Raw genomic sequence first — 26484 nt, forward strand, 5'->3', positions numbered from 1 at the left:
ACCGGGATCACCGGGATGCGCCCCGAAGGAAAGCCACGGGCAGGATGGCCCTGCCGCAGGACACCCAAAAATAGCGACGCTGGAGCACGACATCAACACAAGTCACGGTCAGCGTCCATCCAACACCCCGCACGCCTCAAAATAAAAACACGGTCAGGCCCAACACGCTCCCAGGTGGCTGCCCCGGTCTCCATCTGACACGTGGGAGGGGTGAGGAAACGGGATTTGTACACAAAATCCCGGTTTTGTGTACAAATAAGCTGCTTCGACTCTGCTTTTCCTGCATTTCTGAAAAATGAACCTGCCACCTCTGCCCTGCCTGTTTGGTATTTGCAGAAGCATTTATATCCCCAGAAGGTTTTTTTTGTTTGTTTTTTTTTTTTTTTTTTTTTTTTAATCATCCTGTCTGACACTGACATCCCTAGCTGCAGTTAAAACACAGTTCTTAGTTTTCCATGGGACAACAGCAGTTATGCTCATCTGATGTATTAATACCTCAAGGAAACCTTTAGTTCCTCAAAAGTCAGGCTTTCAGAGTTAAAATACCTTCAGAATACCAGCAGTAACTACTTAAAAAGAAAAAGAAGGAAAAAATTAAGCATCTCCTTTTGGTCATAGAGCAGAAAACTCCTGTTTTGCCACCATGCAGTATTGGCTCCATTGGCTTCATTGCAGTAAATAAGCCTGGTGGATTGAACTGCAGACCTTCAAAAAAATGTGATCCACTGCCAAGGAGCCACCCCTCTCCAAATCCCTGAAAGTGGATTCCCAAAGGAAAAGGTAATTCCACAGGCTCCAGGCATCCCTGTCCAGCTGCAAGCACAAACCCTGCACCAACTGCAACAAAAAGCATCACTGGGAGCAGTGTGGTGTCGCTCATCTTCCTATGATGATGGGTGCTGGAGAGACACTAGTCCAGAAAAAAAAAAAGTGTAAAACAAAAAATATCTAAAGTGCTTAAGGCAATTCTTCATATCCCCATTTACTAAAGACAACTGGACTAGATGTTAGCAGCAAAAATTTGACATCTGTGCAAACTATTATATAACAAATCCATCCTTTTAAGGGTAAAATGTCACATGTTAAGGTTCACCTAGGACATGGGTTAAACCAAAACTTGCAAGTCACAAGTCACAGTATGAAACACTCCCAAGCTTTCCTCTAACTAACTGTTAAAAGAAAAATTTACATTTTTACATCGGTGCAAATTCACCTTGCAGGCTATACTACAACTTGCTAAAAAGAGGAAAAAAAAAACAAACAAAAAAAACAGCTGCATATTTTGAATGCTCTTGTGGAGGGCTGGATAATACTCATGGTTCTCACAACACATTAGCTGTTTGTAAACATCCCCTTTCTTTCCACAGAGGGAAATTTGAAGAGGAACTGCAGCTGAACATCCATGATGATCAAGACAAGTGGATGAATGGTGATGAGGAGGCGCCAGTCTGTCCTGGTGCCTGGGCACCATATCCCCGGACTAGAGCTGGCTGCAAAACTGAGTTTGTAGCAATTTATCCCCAAGAACTCCTAGTCAGGTGTCCATTGCAGTAAAATGGAAAGAGAAAAGGTTTTACACAGAGTACTTGCATAACAATAACACCTGCAGATAATGTGTAAAGCAGATTCAAACACTGTTGACCAAGAACCACGTCACTTCTGAGTATCTTTGTCCCAAAGCCCAAGCAACAGAACACGCAGAAGAAGGTACAGTTAAACTGGGAGAACTAGTTTGTACTTTCCTCTGCAAAAAGAGATTACAAGTTCACAATGCAAATAATTAAGAAATGCTTAAGTTCCCGATACAAAATAAACATTTAGGGCTCAGCCAACCTGTCAACTTCATGATTCCTCAAGAAAAATAACACTTTCCAGAACAGGTAATTGCATTTCCTTGTTACTTTTCAACTTTTTCACTGAACATCATAGCCAGTTTATTAGAAGGTGTCTCAAGGAATTTCTCCTTCTCTTGAGAAATTGTGATGGACAGAAAGGAGCCATTGGTAATATTGAGGTTTAACACGATTAGATGTTTATGGTTCTATGGGTTAAAGGATATACAGAAGGAAAATATATTGGCCCAGCAGCAAATGAGCCAAATCATTATGGACCATGAATTTATAGCAGTTTTCAGGTGATACCAGAAAACAATCTTCAGTTAGGAAACACCTGATTCACGAGTGTACCTGAAAACTATTTATAGGCTCCTCGGCTTGATTAGAGGGAAAAAAGCAGATTAAAAAAGCCTGTAATAACCTAGTAATTCCCACTGACAAGCTGGGATTTTCCACGAAGAATATAACATGATTTTTTTTTTCTTTTTTTAGCTCTCCCATTACTATGAATCATTTGACTACTGTTTTACTAGGCTTGCAAACAGGGGTCAAGGCAATGGAACATCTATACATAATTTTCTAATGTAATTAGAATGCAATTAATGCAATGGTGACAAACAGGAGCCAATATCAATACACATGGTTTTAAAAAGGAGTTACTCATGGAAAACAGGAGGATTTTATTCCACTAGGGGAGATAATCACAGCCTGCTCTTACTGTTTCTTCATACCAGGCCTAGACATTCTTATAATATCCTTCTGAAACCATGCTGCTGTGGTATTTTGCCAGGATAGGCCAGCAAATCAGTCTGTTTTCAAAATGCATCTCAGAAATCACAAATTTTAATGGCAAGCCTAGCATTAATTATTTAATTATTAAATACACAGTTAAGTAATTTCCATTAGGAGAGCTAAAAAATTGCATTTGCTATATTCTTCATAGAAGAATAGTATTTATAACAAAATTAATATTCAAGTCTGTAACAAAATGCTTGAATACAGTATTAGAAAAGTCCATACTAACAGTTCTTGGCTTCTTTTCTTTTTTTTTAAATAGGCAACAGTTCAGCTTTCTGACATTTTTCTGGATTCCCTGCACTGGTTCCTAACACTTTAGCCCCAAAACCTTTGCAACTATCAGTACCTGGGCCCTAAACAGCAGAAGGTAGCAAACCCAGTAAAATCCAATGCTCACAAGCTTCCGTGAGTAGTAGCTACACAGAGAAACAAAAACATTCAGCAGCAGAAGTTTTAAACAGACATTACTAGGCAACATTATTTAGGCTGCTTGTTGAACCACCCAATCCATTTTCACTCTTCTGAAGAGTTTTCACAGCACTTGGCACCTGCAATCCAGTCATCACTGTGAGGCCACCACACCAGATCTGGGGGAGAAAAGGAAAAAAATCTGCATTATGGACCAAACACATCCCTCTCCTCCCATCCCACAATTAACTACCACAAACACAGCTGTGTGTCCTCTGTCACAGCCCTCTGTAAAATATTACAATCACAGACATGCTGATTTTCAAGTCCATAAATCTAAGATGCTTCACATACTATGATTCATAACTAAGTTTATAACAAAGACCTAGCACTCAAATCACTTGCTCCTAACTAGAAAAATTCTTTGAAGGCAAATGTTGCCAGCAGCAAGTAAAGTGACAATGAAAAGCAACTCTCAATATGCTCCAGTGCCTCAAAGCAGTACTTATTTTTGTCAAGTCATGCTATAATTATGTCAGCATAAACATATTACAAAAAAAAAATTAAGAAGCGTCAGGGGCACAGGTGTCAGCAACTACTATTCTGCACATGAAAGAATGCTGTATCTTCATTATTATAAATAAGTTTGAGAGCTGCAATTAAGTAGTTTGTCATTTTCACTTGTCCTGTTCTGTCAGTAAGGCTGCTGTCACCCTGTGAGGCACTGGCTGTGTGAGGTGCAGAGGGACAGCCTGAATTTTGGCAAGCAACAGTTTCCCCAGATGACCTGGGAACTGAATTTACATGAGTCAGCCTTTGCTATGCTCGGGAATGGCTAACACATGTATTCCCTGTAGTTCTGAAGCTGCTCTTTTCCCCCTGTGCTGAAAAGGATCAGCAAAGCAAATAAACAGCCATGAAAAAATCTAGACCTGTTAAAATCCCAGGCATACACACACCCTGCTCCCAAAGCATGATGCATGTGATAGCACCTTACAACACAGCTGAGGCCTCCCAAATTAGCTTAATTAATTATTTAAATAAAATTAAAGGAAAATTAATAGTAACTAATCCTTCCCCTGTGTGTTTTGGGCAAGGTTTGTGCCTTCAACACTGCAGAAAGTTGTTGCCAATTATCTTAGAGCGACAAGAAAAGGTTATGCAGGGCACTGAACTGACTGGCAAGAAAATCCCACTGAGCTTTTAAGGATGTGGAAGGTGGAGACTTTTTTTCCCCACTGGAAAGCATCGGGAGCTGTTCTGTCCCATGACACCTGCTCTGGTGGCTCAGAGCATCCTGGGCTCCATCAGTTCAGATCAGTTACTGCAGTGGGCTCCTCAGCCACTGCAATGTGCTGTTAATTTCATACACACAATTTAATGACTTCTGTTTACACAGCTGAGACATCCAGGTGCAGAGTCCTGCTGGGGTGCCACTGTAAGCACCACACAAAATCCAAAAGAGAACAGTTAAACACTTTTAAAAATTACTAGCCAGCCAAACCAAGCGCATGCAGTTTCCTTCTTTAAAAAAAAAACACACAAGTAAAACTGAATTCAGTGCTAGAAATGGCAAGATTTTATAGATACTGACCATGAAGCCTGGTAGCAATGGTTGGGTAAACTTTGTTCTGAAGGTGTGTAACAATGCCTTTGAGCTTGCATTATAAAATGAAAGCTGACCTAAAAGAGAGAGAGAGAAAGAAAGACAGAGAACAAGTTGAAATTCAGCTTAAACATAGATAAAGATGCAGTTGCTGTCTAACTTGTACAAAAAAATTTATTCTTTTCGAGGACATGCTAAGTGCAGTCCTCAAGAATGAAAATTCATTATTTTCTCTGAATTTCAGTAGCTGTGTCACACAGATGAACTCTGTCATTTGGCATGACAAGCACTTAAGGTCTGTGCTGTCACGAAAGACTGGATCAGTCTGGAAGTAATGCACTTCCTCAGCCTTGGACTGCTCCAGCTCAACAGAAATAGTAACTAACTCTTTTCTACTAAATCTCCTAAGGAGAAATTTACCTCCATCGAAGTCACAGTATACTCCTATTCTGTCTGGGACAGGTATATCAAGAGTCTTTGCTTTATTGTTATGCTTGGCTGAGAAGGTGGTTTGCAGCCAGTTGTTGATATGGATGCACCAGCTGGAATTAGTCTTTCCCAGCTGGTCAAACTTCCCCAGGTTTCTGTACGTTACTCCCACGCTGTAGGATTTGCAGTCCTTCTGGGCTCTCACTTCCCAGTAATGCTGTCCACTTTCAACAGCAGTGTCTCCTAACAACAGAAATACATTTAATTACAGCTGAGAGTAGTTAATTACAACTGAGTGTACCTTACTAAGGTGTGCTGCCTTCCTAATAGGTAGCAGTGATGTCTTCTCTATTTTGTTTTAAGGCAAAGAAATCTGAACTATAAGGAACAAGAAAATTGTACAATAGAATATAAACATAAAACAGAATAATAAGAGTGTATTTAGCTACGTTCATTACAATGAGATACATTTAACACCAATTTACGTTTAAAAGCAGTGCATGCCGGTCACTAAGAGCTTTGTAATCCAAAGCAGAGCTGAAAACACAAAATTTTTGTGTTACATGGACAAACTGCTCCAGGCAGGACAATTTTGAGTACACAGCCTTGAACAACCACAAACTTCCCCTCTAGTTCTTGCCTGATGTGCCCTTTCCTAACGGAGCAAACGAGTTCAGCTCACCCAGCACGGTGTAGGATTCACCAGCAAAGCGATCCCGGCTGCCCCTCGACAAGGCCCTTGGGCTGTTAGTGGATCTCTTGGGAGACGCTGTGTTGCTTCTGAAGGAGAGATCAACCACTCAAAACCTGGGCACGGCCACAGAAGTGCACACTCAGGTGTCCCTGAGCCCGTCAGGTGGTGCAAGAGACACACACACAAACACTCTAGAAAGGACACATTAGTTGACGCCTCTAACAGCATGCATGCACAACAGCAGAGAGGGAAGAGGTGACAGAAGAAAACATAGAGAATGTTGTAAAAATACAGGTTCAGAGGCAGCTGAGAATGGAAACAGAGCAGGGGGGTAAAGCAGATGTGTGGCACGTGGTTTGAATGAAACACTTCAGGATGGAGAATATTCCAATGAGCAATCAGTTGTATAAAAGAATAATTTTAACCTAATGAGGTTTTCAGACTTTTTTTAACCTCAGTTAGGCCCTCAAAAATAATTACCAATAATTTAACCATTAAACTGAGTGAGGGCCATTTGCAATACTCCTCAGTAGACAGAGAATCACATCTGCTTACTACTTTAAAGGGAATCAGTAGCAAAGAATTCTAACTTCTCAGAAAGAGCTGTACAATTGTACTGTTTAATTTCATTGACAAAAACCCCAAAAAAGTACAAAGTCAGTCTCTCAAGTACACTTGAGAAGTAATTTTTAATTTCTCATCCTCTGGAGACTATCACATATTGGCCTTGGAAGAAATATCACCTACAGAAGAGTTTTCTCTCCAGCTGCTCCTTCAGGTACTATTTGCTAAAGCTACTTGCTACTTTTATTAATGTCCATTAATGTCCAGTCCATTAATGCAGTGAAGTTCAGCTTGTTTTCTTTCCAATTCATTCACTATTCTCAAAAACCATTCCAGAAAGGTTTGGGATATGTCCCTTTTTCCTAATACCACCATGAAAATAAAGTCACATAAGAATCAAAAGCTAAGTAATACTACGCTGCCAGATGTATGTATGCTAAAATCTAGTTCATGACCATTTTTTAATTCCATTTACAGAAGCCTACAAAAAAAACTAGTGATGAAAAAGCTGTTTACTCAAGCATCACTATTTAGCATGTAACAGAAGACAACTCTGCTTCCAATGTGCTCACAAGAGACACACAAAGTGTACATTGCACAGGTGCATCACATCAAGTGCTTTTGGATTTTGTAAATATGGGGGATGCTGTGGTTTACTTACCAAAGGAAAAAGTTAGCAAGTGATAGCATGAAAAAAAAATAGCAAAGCCAAGAATTAAAGCATAATTTCAGAGGGAGGCACTCTGCAGATTCCAACCTGCTTCATGTGCATCAGACATCACTCACATTCCCAACAAATGCTGCTGAAAATTTTCTATTAGACCCAGTACAAATGGGCTATGCAGAAAGCAATGTAGCAATGTGGCCATTTAGAGAATCACAATAAGAAAAATGGAGGCACTTTGCTAGAATTTTCAAAAGGTTAAGAAAGCATTAAAAGCTTCTTGGTATCATTTACTTTGCTCAAGTCTGTAAATGGCCACTGCATGTGCTTTGTCCTCTCACAATTTAATAGCCTTTATCAGTTCAGAAAACTACAGTGACCATTTGACATAGAAGCTGCAAAAAACCAGTTGCTCAGGCTTCCTTTCCTCCACAGTGCTTACATCTCCCTTCCAATGGAAGGCAGCAAATTTCATAGCAGGAATTCAGTTTTGTGCCTGTTTTCCAGTAGAGCACAGTCCTTATTAGCCAGTAACTGACACATTTCTTCCAATACTCAGTGGCCAGATATTCTTGTCTCATGGTTTGTCTCATGTTGCCTACAGCACTGCAATTAGTCCCCATTTCCTTATCCATTTCAGAATATACTCCACACAACATATATTCTCTTCTGGAGAAGAAAGGTCAAGGAAGGAGATCAGAAAGCATTGAGAGGCTATTTTCTGGTCTAATAAATGAAAGATAATTAAGAATTTTGTTGTGATTGTGTATTTCCAACTCTCCAAAATGGCACATTTTTTGTTTAAAATAACTACACTACAGTTTTTACCCACCTCCATGGAGCCAGCTCCCCTGGAGGCAGCTCCAAATTTCCCTTCTAACACAGACATCCCACAGATGTTTTCAGGTGGGAATAAAAGCCTCCTACAAGAACAAAGCTCATCTAAATCCCCTGCTAGAAAAGCTCAGTCTGAGATGCAAAATTGAACATGTGACCATGTCCTTCCAGCAAAGCAGAGCCAAGAACTAGGGAAGTTCTCTACTGATAGCTACAAAGAGAGAGCAAGGTGTAAAATTCCCTGAGCTGAGCAGATAGAAGCATCTCCAAGACATTTTTTAAATTTAGTTTAGCACAAATTGCCATAATTTGTGTAGTAGAACAATTGAAACGGAATGGCTTCAGGAGCTTATTTTGCTTTTTGCATAAGCTTTTCTTTACTTCTGATTTCAAATCAGAGATTGATCCACCTGATAGATGAATAACAGGGGACTAAAATGTAATAAATTAGGATCCTGGGCACTTCTTTTAGTCCCACAACTTCTAAACCAGCAAAAGAGAGCAAGATATCAAAAATGGGAAAAGCAATTTCTTAAAAAGATGTTTTATTAAAAAAAAAAAAAAAGAAAAGATGTGACACCAGAAAAACACAACTGCACAAAGAACAGGAGAATATTTTACCTAACTTTACATCTCAAAAAAAAAAAAAAAGGCCTTCTCATTCAAACACTTGGTTCTGCAATTGGAATGACCATGAAGCTTTTAACATATGCTTCATTCTCTTCAAACATGTAAAAACACTTACTTCTTACCTTCTGGTGCCTGGTAACAGCTACAGCACAATTTCAGAAGCAAAGAGGATTTTGAGGTTCAAAAATAAGCACAAAAAAATATTTTAAAGTTCTCAGAAAGGAGACCTTTATCATATTTGTAACAAATTTGCCAAAGGGTTAAGGAAGCATCAATATGTCTGTAAGTAACAGGGATCTTTGGATCAACGTTTAAACACAGGATGCCCTTCCACCCATTGCAAATCAAGTTTCATACACATTAGGATGAATCCTTCCAGAAAGACTCTCTTCCAGTCACTGGAGAATAGGTCATCTCTATGAATCCAAATTAAACTGCAAAATAACTTCTACATGCACATGTGCACTGTTACTGATAAAGGCTATTAGATTTGTTTCTCATGACATCAAGCAAAGGGAAGTAGCACAGATTCCCAACAAAACTAGGCGCTAGATCCTAGGAATAAGAGGTATATTATCACCTTCTATTGCTCTTCAGCAGAGGATTCTGGCCACTGTCGACAGAAATAAGTAGTCATTAAAGAACTGTTCTACCACTAGAGTAAATTATCCCCAGTTTTAAAATGCTAATAGAAGTTATTCTGTCACGCTTCTGGCAATATATGCCTGTGGAGAATGTATTTGTTCATAAATTATCTCCAACTCTGACTATGGAAAGTCAATAAACCATGGCTGAGGGAGAAGCCATTTGTGTGAACACAATCCCACAGAGTATCCACAAAAGCCCAAGAGGTGAGGGACAGACTGGGAGTGGGGCTTGGGCTCTGCACAGATCCAGCTGAACACCAGGCTCACAGCCCTCCAGGTGAGGGAAATCCACACAGCAGGATAGGCTGGGGGAAAGCCACTGAAGAGTGTGGGAAGCAGAAGGTGACAACAACAGTGCCCAGTGCCATCACAGACAGCCACACTCAGCCTGCAGTCCCAACACAGTGACCAGGAGCCCAAGGCAAGTGACTTCTCCTGTCCTTTTGGCAGCTGTGTCCAGGTCTGGGCTCCTCAAATTTACACCCTAACATAGCAGAGCAAGTCTGTGGAGAGCCAACACCACAGTTAAGGTCTGGGGCACAGAAAGACAATGGGGTTTGCTCTGCCTGAGAAAGACAAGAACCAACTGCTGTCTTTAATGAGGCAACAGGAAGGGGAGCAGAGAAGATCAAGCCAGGCTGTCCTCACAGGGGTCACACCGGTGGGTGAGAAGCACCTGGGAGTCACTGCACCACAGGGGATTCCAGTCAGGTACCAGGATATTCCTCCCCTCCCATAAAAGTGGCCTGAAACAGAGGGCTAGCAAGTTAACACATTCCTCATCCATACATTCTTCATCCCTGGAAATATTCAAGGCTCAGCCACAGTTGACAGAGTTAAACATCCTTCCAACAGTGTTTATCCAAAGACTCAGAACAGCAGACATCCAACAAATCCACCAAGAGCTCTGCTGAAGTTAAGTGCTTTTCCTGGATGAAAGCAGTATGTTTAGAGCTGCCACATCCACAATAGTTATGTTTCATTATCCATTAGCTTTTGCTGTCTGTTTTGTTTTATTGCTACTTTTTCCCCTCCAATGAGGGTTTGAGATAAATTCAGACATCACCTATATATAGTACCAGTTTTATTTAACCTCTTCTTTCTCCAAAAGGCAAGGCAGTCAGCTCTTCCCTTAATTTTTCATAGTAGAAATGCTGTCTATTGACCAGAATTGAGCTGCAACACTAGTAAACACAGAATTCCATCAGCTGCCTGTTCACATTTACCTTATCTACTGCCCTGGCCTTATCTGGCAAGGTTTAGGTAGCAGGAGAAGGAGAAGCCATAGAGGAGGTGGGAAACCAAGGTCAGTCCACCACAACTACACCTTAGCTCAGTACACTGAATGATACCCTAACAAATGCATTTTTTAAATAAAGAAATATTATTTAACAATTATGACACAAATCTAGCCCCTGCATCAGTGTGGCAGAGGAAGGGAAATGAAAAAAATTAAAATTTCTTCCAAAGAAACACTTCTGAATGAAAATTCCCTTCATGTCCCACTGTCCCCAAGTGCTTTAATTCATTCCTGTCCTCTTCCTTGAACTGCAAGATGATATGCCAGACACTTACAAAACAGAGGCCTTACCTATTTTTATTTTCCTTCCCTTTTATTTTTTCTTGGCCTTTGCCTCCAGTAGGATCCCATTCAACATAGGTGTCTTCAACTTTCAAGTTCAGATGAGATGAAGTACTGTCCAAACTGAACACAAATGCTGGTCAAGACAAAACAGAAAACAGTGAAATGGTATAATGGTTATTCAGAGAAAATGATAGAAGCAGTAGTAAAAATGTTTTATTGAGCACAGCGAGCAGAGTTTTATTGAGCATAATGGAAACAGCAGCTTTTCAGTCTGACACTTGGAATCCAAAAAAGTAATACAGGCTCAATTACCTAAATATATTCACAGACTGTTTTATAAACATCCTGATATCACCAGATATTACAGACTGACCCTGAAAGAACATATATCTGAGATTTTTAAGAGTTTAGAGCTCAAAAATGCACGAGTGTAAACAACAGTCAGGTTAAGCACACGCACAAGGAAATTGATTTTCTCTGGGTTGATTATTAAAGAAAGTGAACAAAATGTTCACCCACGAATAATGAAAATAATATGGGAAGCATGGTAACTGCCCAGACGATCAAAACCAGAATTAGTTTTCTGGTACTGGACTAGGGAATTATGTGGCTATTAAACAGATACTATGTCTCTGACAATGACTGCTGCTTAAGAATATTAAAATAATTGTTAAAAAGTTACCAGAATGCCCATCCACTCATTCAAAGTGTATACAGCTCTTTCCTATGAAATAACATTCAAAAGGAAGAGAATTTATATTTATATAAATTATATAGTTGATATCAGTCATTTTGCCCTTTATACCAAACCTCAGGATCACTCTCTCACCTTAATAGCCAAGATTTGTGTTCTGTCACAAAACATCCCTTCCAAGAAATTTCTCTTTCAGTTTATTTACAGAATGTTAGAAAGCCACCCTAACAATTCTCACATCAACTAACATCACGACTGCACACCTTAGGCAATTGGAAGTTGCTAGCTTTTTAAATATTGACAGTGAAGAGAAACTGCAGCTACAAAGTCAAGAAAACCCTTTCCAGCAACTTCTAGTTACAGAATGCTGTCTGCCACTAATAACAGGATAATCATACCAACTGTTTAGATGCCCAAAGAGTCACCCACAATGCTGTATGTTGGCATCATGCAGCAGCACATGGGACTGTCACTCTACAGTTCAAAGCAACCAATGCCAAGCTTTTTGAGGAAGTGACATTAACTGCCCCATTTTTTTCAGGGTCTGGATGCCAAAAGGGCAGCTCTGTGCCAATAAGCTTCTTAATCCTTTACAGTTGTTTCTCTTTCCACTTAGGAAGTGTTTCAGCAGGGCTCATGCAGAAGCAGACTGAACATAACAGGTTCATATATGAAGGCAGGGAAGTTTAAGTGCAGGATTTTCACCACAGATAAGGGTCAGGGGTTTTTTAAACTTTACCTTTGGTTTCCAGAGTCACGGGGTCAGAGTATTCACCTGCCACAGCTTTGTTGCAAGCTTGTACTCTAAGGTTCATGTATTTTGTATCAAATCTCAGACCTACAAAGCAAATGTTTACAAATTTGAAGTTGTGTTTATTACTGATGACTCCTACAAGACTGAGATCCATCCCCATGTAGCTGCCTTTCATTTATCTCAATCTGCAAAAAACATGCTTGAATACCAGTGTGAACTTCATTTAACACACAACTTTTGATAAAACCTCAAAGTCAAAATAAAAGACAGAACTGTTATTGTACAACATGTACAATATGTACATCAGTCACACATGACTAATGTGATATAATGGCAGCTTCATTACATGCAGAAAAATGGGCATTCTGCAAAACTTCCAAGCATAAAGAGTTATATCAATATTCTTGGGTTTCAAGCATAAAAAACCTTTACCTGATAATGTGTACTGAGTAGCTTTAATGTAGTCAACCAGCTCCCAATGCTGTTCCCCTTTTAGTCGAGGGAGCCCATCAAAGTTGGTTTTCCTATACTCCAGCACAAAATGATCAATTCTGCTGTCCTCCTCAGGCATCCTCCACGATATTGTTATGCAGTTGTCAGCAACCAGACACGCTGCTACATCTATCTCTGGAGCTTTAGGGACTGCAGAAACACAAGCACACAGGTCAGTTTGAAAAGGCTAGAGTAGAGTGGACTTAAAAATATGAACCTACAGGAACAACACCAAGAAGCAAACTTCTGTTCCTATGTCTGTGGAAGGTAAATTCAGCTGCACCCCTCACACAGCATCACTTATAATTATTTTCATCACTACAGACACTAACATTTTGCACTAGTTTCTCTTCAGTTACCCAGTTTTCCTTTCTTTTCACCCCTTTGCCTTGAAAGGAGGGGGGAAACAGTTCCTAAGTTCCACTAAAGACTGAAGTTTTGTTTACAGGCAACAAAATTCTACTTACATGAAATCAAAGAGCACTTAAATCTGTGGAAAAAAAGTTTTGAAAAAGAAGGCATTTAGATAGTATTTGTAGAGTCTAAAGGACATGCAAGGAAGACTTTTGCTGCAGGAAATGAAAAAGAAGTTTTACTGTTTTCAGTTGGAGCTTTTGGTGTCTGAGTAATTTGGAAGCACAGCACTACAGCAGAAAAGGCAAGATTGATATCCTGACAGTGAATTTTCCTGTTAACAAATCAGAGGCCCATTTCAAATTCCTATATATTTAACAAGGGAAAATGTGTAAGAGTCACACTAAATAATACCTTTATCGAGATGCAAAACTTTGCTCACACTTGCTGTTAGATCTTTGCACTCTGTTGAACACATGCACTGTGAAATGCAGGGCAGTGATTGACACCCAGAGTCCAAGACTAGAAGGTGAATTTCTGCCTGGACACTGCCAGATGACCACCAGGAATAACAGTGGTCATTTACCACACCTGCTACCACATACTGTATCTGCAACACATGGGGCAGAAATGAAAAGTGATGCTGCCAAGTCCTTAACAGATTTGGATTCATGACCTAGAGACGAAACAACTTTACATCCCTGCCAGCAGTGCTCTTGTCAATATATTCTCAGTAACAACCAAGGGCAAAGTGTTTTAGATTGGAAAGCAATAGGATTAAAAAGGCATGAAAGACACACACTGGTCTAATGCACCCAAGTCTGCTATCAAACAGGAACAGATGGATTAATACACAATTTGCAATATGGAAGTATCACTATATAGTGGACTGCCCCTCACCTGTATTTCAGACTATGTCACCACTCTTGCAAGCAATGTGTAAGTTTACAGTTTCACACATAACACTCCTGCACATGAGCAGGACTTTGGGGTGTCACTTAGGATCAAGCCGGCATGGACAGTCCTAAGAAACCTCAGGTAACTTCACAGAGTACAGAGGACAACTCATGACAACTCATGAAAAAACATGGTCCAGAAGACTCACTCTCACTTCTGAGACCAATACTGTTTTCCAAAATGGTGTCTTGTGTAGAAATCAACACAATAAAACTAGAAAACTCTCCTCCTCCAGGTAACCAATTTAACATACAATGAGTAAGAATGAGTTTAGGTACTCTGAAAAAATTGTTTATTAGGGTGCAAGAGGCGCAATTTTCTTTTGTTTAGTTGGTTTAAATATAGCAAGCTGTTCATGTAGCAACAAATTAAACTCGCTGGATATGGTTTTTACCTGGCAAAAACTTCACAGCTTGGAGCATCCTCTTCTCCAGGGCAAAGTCCACCATCATATGAGTCATACTATCACTGACTTTTGGTTTCAGAGAGAGGCGGAATGCTGAAGCCACTGTGACACTGAAGCCAAGAAAGCAGCATTAGCAAAATGTATTTCCCATTGTCAAGTCCCATATCCCATTTTCCAAAACAGCAATCAGACAATCTGTATCACTGACGTCAAACCACCGATCAAAGGTTAGAACATTTTTCTAACACATAATTGTTTACCATTTAGCACACTCAAAATAGAAAGTTTTGCTAATGTGACTGTCTCAGAATAATGGTGTGAGCTACCAGCTGTTCCATATTACTAAGCAAATAAATACTAAGGAGATGACTAGAGATGAGTTTAAAACTCTTAACTAGTGACAAAAAAACCTGGATAAGAAACAAAACACAATTCATATCACTTGACATAAATTCAGCAAGTATGAAAAGTTTGAAGTAGTGCATACTCAGGATCATGTTTATGCATTTCTAAACAGAAATTAACAAGCTGACTATGCTGATATTATATCTATCTATTACCTTTATCAGGGAATTAAGAGATTTTTCAAGCTGTGAATTAGAACATGCAAGCACCAGAACAATTTTACAAGATACACTAAACACTGAAGGACCTTAATTCAAGAAAGGAAATGCAGAGTCCTGCAGCTGGGCAGGAATAACCCCAAGCACCAGCACAAACAGCTCTGCAGAGAAGGACCTGCAGCTCCTGGGGGACAAAGAGCTGTCCCTGAGCCAGCAGAGCGCCCTGGGGACAAGGAGGCCAAGGGGATCCTGGAGTGCCCTTGGGAGGGCATTGCCAGCAGGTCAGGGAGGGATCCTGCCCCTCTGCCCAGCCCTGGAGGCACCTCTGGAGGGCCGTGTCCAGCTCTGGATCCTCAGGGCAGGAGGGACACAGAGCTCCTGGAGAGGGCCAGCCAAGGCTGTGGGGGTAAGGAGGGGCCTGGGGCATCTCCCTCACCAGGAAAGGCTGGGGGAGCTGGGGCTGCTCAGCCTGGAGAGGAGCCCCAACTGAGAGGGGCCTCAGCCCTGGGTGTCCCTGTCTGCAGGGTGGGGCAGAGCAGGGTCCAGGCTCTGCTCTGTAGGGACAATGGGACAAGAGGAATGGAATGCCAGGAAGTTGCACCTGGACACGAGGTAGAACTCCTTCCCTGTGCAGTGACCAAGCCCTGAGAGGCTGTGGAGTTTCTCTTCACTGAAGATATTCCAGAACCTGGACACAATCCTGTGCCACATGCTCTGGGGTCACCCTGCTGGGGCAGGGAGGTGGGACCAGATCACCCACCATGGTCCCTTCCAACCAAACCCATCCTGGGATTCTGTGAAGCACAGCTCCCATTTACACTCCTGAAATCTTAGCTGAATACTATTATGAAGGCTCCCAAGACATTTTTGTACTCCAACTACACTACCAAAAAATCCCAATAAAAAACAAGGCTCTCATGTAATTTTCTAATTCTGAAGATACCAGGCCATGAAGCAGATTTTGAGTAACACTGATTCAGACAGCATAGAGATCCCAACTCCTCCTTTACAAAAAAGATTCTCAACTACAAAGTAATATATACACCACAAAAGTCAACTGCTAAGACCTGAATCCATTTTACACCCACTGATGTGTGGCACCTTTAGAACACCTAACACATATTCCTTCCTGCACTCCACCACTATGTAAGAAAGATTGCATGCTAACCACAGATACATCAAAGAACACTGAAAAACAAAAAATATCTGGTAGTGTGGAAGGAAGAGGAAATGTGAAGTTGGATATTAAAGATATATGCAAGTCAGAAGTGATGAGCTTTGCAATTTTGGGGTATGAGACAATTGTGAGACTGAGCTGAACATCATGAAAGACAATTCAATTGATTTCCCAAGACAAAGCTCACACTCTGAAATTCAGCACGGGCTGCCTAGCACATCAGTGCTCAGCCAGATGGGTAGAGAAAATCTCTCCTTAAGGAAGAATAATCCTCTTATTAGCAGCAAGAGAACACCAGGGAACAGTGGGCCTCAGACAACTTTTCACCTTCTGCTCATACACCAATCTTGGATAGAGAACTACAAAGGATTTGGTGATAATTTGAAATTTCAGGATAATTTCAGGAAACCAGAAGAAGATACTTATTAATGACAAAAGTACTAAAGGGTCCCATCATTAACACTATCCACTCTCCCTCTGACCTGTTAAGGATACCAAATCTTTACCTCTGGAAAAGCAAAGATTAAATTAAACTCTAACAATTACTCATTTTACACAGAAGTTCAGAGAATGTAGTAAATCAGAGCCTTCACTGGAAACCTTGAACATTGAAAGCCAACCTATTTCGTCCAAAAAAGCAACAACATCCTGTGAGCTGCTTCTCAAAATATTATGTACATCACAGAAGGCTTTCCGAACCAGAAGGTCATACTCTTAGAATAGAGTTAACATTCTTCCAAGTGAAGAAAATGGCCTTAGTATTCATTTTGATACAGCCAAGTTTTGCTTTTTAAACAATTGTTCAAAGAAAAGCTACCAGAAATAATTTCATTGTACTAGTGTCACCAGAAGTATTTCAGCAGCTACAAGACTTTTTACATTTTGAAGAAAAATTAACTACCAAAAGTCTTTAAGTACTTGAAAAACAAAAAAAACCCAACAAGATTCTCTCACAACTAAAAGGGTCAGAGTCAGCTTGAAACATCATTAAATTTCAGCCATGAGGTATTAATAATAAGCTTATTAACAATAATAATTAATGATATACATATATATTCAAAGACAATAATTGCAGCAGCAGTTGATGCAGCAGCAGTTGATGCAGTCCACTTCCCTGCATCAGAAATATCTTTTTATTTAAAGTTATGGAAAGCCAGGAAAAACCATACGACACGAGCAGCAGAGAAGTGTTTAGTTCCCTCTCAGATGCTGTGATAACTAACACTTAGAAAAGAGTCAACGAATTTGATTAAAGCTGACTATGTCCCTTTTACAGTAAATGCATTTTCAAGGATAAGATTAATTCAAAGACACAAAAGTGATAGATTTTGTACTGTACCTATCTTTGATCTGTCTGGAAGCCTTGATGCATGTCAGGGAGAAGAGAGAGAAAGTAGTTAGTATTTCCATGCAAGTATCAATGGCAGTAGCATGCAAGAAGGCCAAGAACAATCTCTGCTGCATTGCTCAGATTTGAAGCTCAAAATGAGTTTAACATTTTTCTCAAAATAAACTGCCCGTGAAGTGTTAATAGCATGGGTTAGCACAGCAACACTGTAACATCTGATGGGGAAAAAAACTGATTTCCAGAACCACACCAAACCAACTCCAAATTACTCAACTTTCTGAGTGTGACTTTGTGTTCTCAGATTTCTCTTAATCATTTAGAGTTACTCTCCATGGCTTTTTAAAAGAGCTACAGAACCAAGCCATTAACATTTAACTGCCATGGTATTTTCTGTGAAACTAGGTGCTTATTTGTGACATTAACCATTCCTGACTTGCTGAACTACACACCCCAGATGGATGCCCTGAGCAATAAGAAAAAAACAAGTTATTCTAACTTTTGTTCCAAAAGTTAGAAATTGTTGTTGCAAAGGTATAATAAAACTCTCTCTGTATGTCAGCATTCAAAAATAACAGCAATTAGCTCTTCTCAAATAATAGCACTGAAGCAGATGCAGAAGTGATGACATTTAAAAGACAAATATCAACTGGTACGTTGAAAGGCAAAAATTCTCTCTCTTTCACCAAAAGGAGTTGCAAACTTAAGACAAAAGATTATTGCTGAAGTAGTGAGGGCTTGGTTGTGTCTGTTGAAGTCTTACTTCAACACTGCTCCTTGATCCAATTGCTCGCTCAGCTGAATCATTTTCCCTTTCAAAGAGACAAGAAACATCAGGCAGCTTCCCAGTTTGAAGTAAAAAGTGGAGAACTTCCCAATTTTTCACTAAATACAAATCACACTGAGAAAAATAAATAGAAAATCAGGCTGTCCCTGCTATAAAATTGATTATATATTTCTAAAATGGGAAGCAGAAAAAAACCAAACCAAGTGTTTAGAAATAATTTAGTTTAAGAAGTAGCTTTGCTTTACCTCAAAACAAAGTTACTCTAAGAATTACTGACTGATTTTCCTACACGACATAAAACACAGATACTTCCCAACAAAATCCTTGGGTTTCACCTCCATGTCTTGTAAAAGATGAGAGAGCCAGGACTCAACATCTTCCGCAAAACAGTCCCAGCTTAACTTCACTGACTTAATTTTGTTTCCAGGCCACTGACAGAGCAGGATCAGCTCATCCCACAGCAGCTGCCCAGCAGTGCCTGATCACATCCTACCTAAACACTGAATCCTCCTGCCATCTGCCACTCATGTTTCTTTTGACTCCCAGGTAAATTAATTCCGAGAATAAAGCCTCAAAAATATAACATAGGGGGAAAAAAAATAAAATAATCTTATGCTAGTTGCTCCTGAACTGATTTACTGGAATATCCAAGGAAAATTTGTGAATATACGACAGTCAGGGCTGGAGCTGCCCCTTCAGGAACACTTGCTTCTCCTACGAGGAGAGCAATACAATCAGCTGCCTAATAGCCAAGGCAATATTACCTTAAAATGTCATCCCCGAGTGCACAAGTGTAATACCAGTATCAAATCCTACATATTAGAGCTCACTGAATTGGATTTCAGTATCTTAATCTTCAGACTCCAAATCTGAAGAGGTTTTCCCCCATCAAATGCTCAGACAGCTTTCCTTGGTGTGTTTGATTGGAAAAAAAAAAGCATTAGAGAAATCTGAAATAGAACAACTTCCAAGAAAGTCAAAGCTGCGTTTTGCACAGAGTTGAAGAGCCAAATTAATTTCTTGCTACAAGGCAGAAAGGACAACTCCAGTTGAAGAAAAATACTGTTTAGGAATTGGTGTTCTTAGAGGCAAATAAATTAAAGCTGGCACCCAGAAAGCACGACAGCACACAAACATGCAGCCAAAGGTAAAACTGATACAGGAAGACAGTGTCTTTCCCCCTCACTCTTTTAAATTGACTTGTGTCCTTGTTCCTGTTAAAATGTAGAGAGAAAAAAAGTAACTGGGCCTTGGATTTGGTGCGGCTGATCCCAGTGCTACCAGCAGGATTACTGTAGCAAGCATGACTGTACTGATTCAGGGGATATGTGGAACTGTTTCCTTAATTTGCAAGTATATTCTTCCAGTTAGATACATGTTATTTCACCCTCGCTTTCTGGGTCATTGTGCAAGTTTGCTTAACAATGACAGCTGTCCAGGAGAAGGTACTGTATTCCCATCCCATTACCCTAAATAAGAAAAGAGCCAACTTGTTTTATCAGAAATTGCATAAAAATTCAGGACTACAGTGTTTAACTTGGCTTTTCAGCAGAGCAGTATTTTATATGCCTGTCTATCCTCACTCCAAGTACAGGTGGTAAGTTTGCAGTATCCAGGAGAGTAATGCAAAGGATATTTCAAATAGAGACAGATGCCAACACCTGTCTCACACACATCCAGTCAATGTTTTCTACCTCTAAGAGCTCCACGGGGTTCTTTATGTCCAGCGACTGCACAGCAAGTTCCAGCAGCTCTTCTGAGCTCTCCAGGGCACGGCTGCACTGGCTCAGCTGATCCTGGAGCAAAAGCAGGAAGAATAATGTAATGTATTCCTACCAAAACAGCAGTTTGTGAGGCACTAGTCCTAGGAACTCCACGGATTTGTTCTGCATTTGTGACAACTTATTCCCTTATATAACCAAGGCCCCTGACAGCGCCCTCACTTCACTGTGCTTGACAAGTGCACAGTGACACTTGGCACATCCCACAACTCCAAGGGGGGGAAAGCTGAAGCCTGACTTAAAAGCCAGATTTAATTTCAATGTCCTGTTTCCCCCAGCTTCAGGGTTTCAGAAAGCAGAGAAATAAACACTTACATTCATGTGCACTACAATTTCTATTTACAGGGCTGCACTTCATCACTGAATGACTGTGTAGCAATAGCCTTGAAAAAGATGGTGACTTTACCAGCTCTGGAACTGTCACAAGACAATCCTGAAAATCAATATTGCTGTGTAACAAATGGGGATAGTATAACAGGAACAGAGGAAGTTTTAAAATGCTTCTTTTCAGCTGCAAGATTTTTTCAGGAGGAATTATTTATTTACCTGCAGAGCTTGAATTTTACGAGCTTCTTCTTGCTGAATAGTGTTGGCCATGCTCCCCTTCATCTCATGTAGCACAGAGTACAGACCATCAAACTCCTCATCCAGCTCACTGATGGCATTAGAGGAGTTTACCTGAGAGGAGAATTGAAAATGTTGTTTACACTGGAAACAATGTCAAGAAACTGAAGGTCACACAATTCCCTACACACGTTTTACCACGGCCATTGGATACCCTGCAACTGCTTCTCAGCTTATCAAAAAGGGAAAAAATATTAGGAATGATCTAACAGTCTCCTAACTTGCACAAAATCAGCACACTTGGCAACTTTGTTCCATGCCAAAAACCTTGATTTTCCTCACAAAATTGTATATGGATCACTAGATATTTGGAAGGAGGTGGTTGCCCAGTTCCAAATAAAAATATTTCATTTGATGCTAAAATCTGCACTCAAGAAGGCAGTTTAAAGATTTGCTGGATAATTTCCATTCCTGCAGCCAACCTGACTCAGCTTCAGGATGAAACAACTTTTGGCTGATTGACAGGCTGAAGGGACCTAAACCTCATCCTCATGCAGATGCTCTAACAACAACATCTAACTCTAAACTTGAGCCCAACAATTTGAAACTGGTGAAAACAGAAAGACTAAACAATTTTCTCTGGGTTATCATTTTTCAGTCTGCCAAACAGAGCAGAAATCTGAAAATACAGACTATTTCCCACTAATGGGAGACTCAGATCTTGCATCAGATTAAAGATTATCTTTCCCACACAAAGGAAAAGAGGTTTTGTTTTATACAAAACCTCTTCAGACAAAATGCAAAGCCACCACACCTGTCATCTAGAGACAGACTTAAAAAATAAAATGTTTTTCTATCTAGGTCCAACATGAAGATGTATTTTGAATGGGATTCTCACAGCCCATCTTTTAGACACTACACAGAGTCTGAGACTAACAAAAGTGCAAAGGTGCCCTCCTCACAGATACAAGCTGGGAACCCTAAAATAAATACCTGAACATTTGATATTGTATGGTTCAGCATGTCAATGAAGTTGTGAATTTCATCATTTTTGTTCACTAGAGTACTGACAATCCTTTGCAGAGTCTCCTAGAATTACAAAAACAAGTGAGAGAAGTTGTAAAAAAATTGTCTTGCAATTTTTTTCTCAAATCATCACCATTTAAACGTACATGAAAATTCACCCCAGACATTCCAGCTGCAGCAAATTCAGTTCTGACAGGATGAGAAAAGGCATTTTCTAAGGACAGTGAAAGAATATTAGACCTCTAGGAAGCATTAAAGATCTTGAGGTGTTAGTCTGAGAGAAATCAAGAACCTGCTTTAAGATACCCCACTGTTTGACATGTTTTTCTACATAAGTGACCTGCACCAAATACCCACTGGCACCACAGCTTCTCCAGATGAAAAAGCTGGTGCTTGTGCAGCCAAACAGAAAACCAATAAAGAAAATTTTTAAAGCTGGTAAAAGGAAACCCAGAAGAAAAGCTGAGATCTCCTCATGTCAAAAGAAGCTACTGTGAAATAACCATGCTGACGGTTTATTCTACATGCAGAATAAATCTCTTAAAGTCATTTGTAAACTTATTCTACAAGTGAGAAAACATTGTGGGTGACTAATTTCTATATTCCAATTAAAAGCGACCTCAAAGAGGAAAGCTTACTGACAGCTGAGAAAGAGAAGGTTATCTCAGGGATGTGCATCCCAGCTGTTCAAAAAGCAGTAGATTCAGCTTACAAAACACATACCAAACCAGCAAACTATTAAAGTACATCAAAACTTACTTTAAATTACCTAAGACCAACAAGTCTAATTTCGTTGAACAGCTAGTCACATAGTCTAAGAATTTGACAAAAACACATCAATCCCTGGTACTCAATAAAATTAAGTCAAGTTGTATTGTTCAAGAATTTTAAGTAAAATTGAATTATTAAAGCGTATCAGGATATGTAAGTAAAAATAAAGGATAATATGAGGAGTTAACTAGGAATTTTCTGTAGTTTAACTCAGGCTGGCTGATAAGAAGTTTTAGAAGCAAATCTAACTCTAAAAAGACATGTAAACATTGTCTTAATTAATACATTATTATTCAGCTGATCCAGAGTTTCAATTGCTCATCCTCATGTTGTTACTTGATAAAATTTAGAAAACCAAGGCGCAGGAAGATAATAAAATACACCTTAAAAACAGCCAGACCACCAAAGGGATGTTGCAGAAGTCCCTCCAAGAAGAAATTTCTCAATAACAATGTAGTACTGAGATCACATTTGTTTGCTAAAAGCAAGAAAAATGTTTTATCCTTTCACAGCACCCACAGTGAACCTCAACACTACATCAGATTTAAAGAACTTCTCAATTATTCCTAAGCTCTGCTCCTTCCTCTTTCCCCTGACACCTCCCAGGGCAGTTGCCAACAAATCTCCCACGAGATATTTATGGGCACTCCAGCCCCTGCCTGTTTAATAGTGCCAAACTCAGGAAGTTAAACCACAAATAGAAAAAAACAAATTTTAGTGCCTTTACCACAGGTGCTGGATGGTGTTACACACAGAGGGAACAGAACAGACAGCAGTGACTCAGGTCTGGACTCTGGGGGAACAGAAACAGCACCTGGGCTTCTCACAGGAAACAGAGGCACAGAAAATCTTGACCACTTCATTAACGAGCACGTCTGAAGGCAGTTCTGTACACATCAGAATGCCAGATGAATAGCCATTGTCCAGCCAGCTGCTTCTGCACTCACCACTGACCAGAGGCAATTGTTTCCACGGGCCAGATAGCCTCGAGATAAGCCTTAGATCCTATGAGCACAACTGTCAATTTGGATGAACACGGAAAACCCACAATCCTCTTTCAGCACGGATCTCAGGGCTTACTCAGCTGCAGCACACGGGGGAAAAGTGTTCCTGTGTGCAGTGCTGAAAATTTTGCTTGCTTTTATAGCCACATCCTGGTTAAAGGGGAGTACCCATGTGTGAGGAACATTTAAAAGGCCTTTGCACAGCCAAATGCACGGCAGCAGCTGCAAGCCAGCTGTTAGAGAAGATTTCCACCTAAAGTTACAGTTAGCTGACTAAATGTGGGTTGGTATGGCTCTTTTTAAGTAAGCTACCCATGTTCTCTATTGTGAAATTCAACCAGGTTTGGTGAAATTTTAATGAGTTTGAATGCTCTTTAAATGTATCCACCAATACTAGAGAGAGTTTTTCTAAAACACCAATGCCACCAGAACAACAAAGGCTGCCCTTAGGAACCACTATCTTACTCTATTTTCCAACATAATTTTCTCTTCACTAATAAGCAATAAATAGATTTCCTTCCTGGCATACCATACATGCCAAATTAAAAACATGCTCCAATATTTCCATTTCTTCCCTTAAGAGGAATTTCTGAAAAGCCAGTGTAATTTAATGGAAAAAAGGCTTCTAGAAAAATTACCAATGTAAGCAGCAGATGAAGCCTAGGTTTTACATTAGTTTATAGAAGAATCTCAACAGCACTAAGCCCAGTAAAGTTTCTTGGTATTTCTGCACAAAAGGACATTTAATTCTACTGCCCACTGATGAATGCAGTATTTCACAGAATTCTATTACAACCAATTTTCTTTGAGCTTTCTCTCTGGCCTCTCTATGTGAGGTCAGTTTCAAATGGATTTTCAAAGCATTATGAAATGTTTATTACAGAGGTAATTTTTGCTGCTGCCAGGGAGCTTCATGATGCTTCTCCTTTCTGTGTCCTAATTTTCCTCTCTGAATCTGATGCACTCTGCTAGGGGGAAAAAAGAAAAACAACCCAAACATGCAAGAGTGTAGATGAGCAAAGGAAGAAGAGTAAAAAATTATAGAAAAAATAAAAGGAAGCCCTACAACATGTAGTTTGTAGTCTTGTCAGGTGGATAAAAAAAGAACACCCACCTTTGAAAGTGAGTAACTAACAGGACATGGCACCTCTTGGAGCAGACAGGCACCTCATAGAAAACTAAATTATGATAAATTAAACAATCACGGCAATGCTGCATAAGAAGGAAGTTACAAAGTTGCTCAAGATCACACTGAAGGCTCACAAGCTGACTGCAGGCAGAACAGTTTCTGAAACACTCCTGGGTCTAGGACAAAATCATGACACATTATAACCTTCATATCCAGATCGAATTTCAAGGAGGTCATGCTTGCTTAGCTTCCATTAATTTAAACTCCTGCACTTGTCAACACAGTGAGGCTGCCAGAGTTTGAAGAACTCCGTACAGTACAGGTGACATTACCAAATTAACCCTTGGCAGAGAAGGTACTGTAAAACACAAGATCCACTGCAGTTCTACTGCTGCATCCAGAACCTATGGAATTCAAATATGATCAAGCCTGGAGCACCCACAACGGGGCACTCCTCATTTATTCTTCCCCCAGAGGGACAAATCTCACATGGAGCAGGCAGACAGACCCAAATTGACTGTTTCTACCAGAAACACACCTATTATGGCATTTCACATCTCACATTCCAAAGCACACCTTTGGAGATATTAGCATAAATAAGCTTTATACAAAATAAGTTATACAGAATTGCAGTGTTTTGTGATTTAGGGTGTTGCTTGCTTAGGAGGAGGAGCTGGATTTGCTGAAGGTTTGGGCTGCCAGCTGTGAACTCACACCAAGTTCTGTATCTGACAGGGATAAGGTTAATTTCCTCAGTAACTTCCCAGCAATTCCTACAGCGCTGGGGCTTGGCTTTAGCAAGAGAAAATTACTGTCAATTTCCGTAATTTACAGTAAATTTGAGATCTGTCAATTTCATCATCAGCACCAAATTTCAGATCTGTCCATTTCATTATCAGCATCAAATCACTCAGGCCCCACAGGCACAGACCCATTCCCAAGCTGAGGAAAGCACGGCATCCACAGGACACAGAGGATGCCCTTCTGCACTGAGGGACTGGAAGCCAAGAGGCTGAGCCACAACCTTCTGCACAGGAATATCTGTTCAGGAAAGCCCCAACGCTTGGGTGCGCGCATCTCCGCCCTTCGGTGAGAATCCCGAGGGGTCTGATGGCAAGAAATGGGAGGAAGGAATTACAGGGCAGCAACCGCAGCGGGGAAAAAAAAATAAAAATCCCCAACAAAACCCTTTTTATGCATTAGTTCCTTTCAACACTAGATGACATCAACGGCAAACAGAAGGGCTTACGCACGCACCATAATTACTTATGACAGGAATACACAGAATGAAAGAGCTCCACAACCGCTGGAGCACTTCATTCCAGAACGGCGGAACAGCCAGGGCTGGGAAGCACCAATCCAATCCCTGCGGCAGAGCAGGCTCACACCGGAACGTCTCCACACGGAGGGAGACACACCCAGCAGGGAAGCGGACCCGGGATCCCCCACAACTCCGCCGGCAGCATCCCTCCCGCACCGCGCCAAGCCTCTTCCCAGGCCGAGCGCCGGGGATGGCCGGGGAAACGCCCCGCTTGTCTCCCGGGCGGCCGCAGCCCCTGCCCCGCCGGGACTCACCCGCTCCTCGTCCATGTCTGCGGCTCGGTGCGGCCGGGCCGGCGCAGCGGGGACGCGCGGAGCGGGGACGCGCTCCCGGCGCCGCCGCCGCTCCCGCGGGATGAGCGCCCGCGCGCCCCGCCCCGCCCCGCACGCACCGCGCCTGCGCGCGCCTGCGCGCCCCGCCCGCAGCTTCCGCGGCGCGGGTTCGAGTCCCGGCCCTGGCGCGGAGATGGGCGGCGGGGGAGGCGGTGCCCTGTTCGCACTGAGAAAGCGTCTCGTCAATCCATACCGATATCTCCAACCCATACCGGTACCTCCAAACCATATCAATACCTCCAACCCATACCGATATCTCCAATTCATCCCCATACCTCCAATCTATACCAGTATCTCCAATCCATACGAATACCTCCACACCATATCAAT

At 40.9% G+C, this 26484-nt stretch overlaps 1 protein-coding gene across 3 annotated transcripts; it reads right to left on the reverse strand.

Moving 5' to 3' along the window:
- Positions 1 to 371: 371 nt before the first annotated feature.
- FSD1L (fibronectin type III and SPRY domain containing 1 like) lies at positions 372 to 26164 on the reverse strand. 3 transcript variants are annotated; one of them, XM_058823577.1, is made up of 14 exons: positions 26077 to 26164; positions 21565 to 21660; positions 20554 to 20685; positions 19921 to 20022; positions 17434 to 17456; positions 14343 to 14464; positions 12578 to 12787; positions 12131 to 12229; positions 10704 to 10830; positions 9046 to 9078; positions 5759 to 5856; positions 5068 to 5319; positions 4636 to 4724; positions 372 to 3220 (listed from the first exon to the last, which is right to left on the reverse strand). In XM_058823577.1, the coding sequence occupies exons 1-14, from the start codon at positions 26089 to 26091 to the stop codon at positions 3101 to 3103; spliced, it is 1518 nt and encodes a 505-aa protein (XP_058679560.1). In that variant the 5' UTR covers positions 26092 to 26164; the 3' UTR covers positions 372 to 3100. The 3 variants fall into 3 exon arrangements, with proteins under 3 accessions (XP_058679560.1, XP_058679562.1, XP_058679561.1); XM_058823579.1 differs by lacking the exon at positions 9046 to 9078 and having other exon boundaries at positions 5759 to 5853; XM_058823578.1 differs by lacking the exon at positions 9046 to 9078.
- Between the last annotated feature and the right edge of the window lie 320 nt (positions 26165 to 26484).

The sequence above is a fragment of the Ammospiza caudacuta genome, chromosome Z (assembly GCF_027887145.1).
Source record: "Ammospiza caudacuta isolate bAmmCau1 chromosome Z, bAmmCau1.pri, whole genome shotgun sequence".
In the NCBI taxonomy this organism is placed as follows: Eukaryota; Metazoa; Chordata; class Aves; order Passeriformes; family Passerellidae; genus Ammospiza; species Ammospiza caudacuta.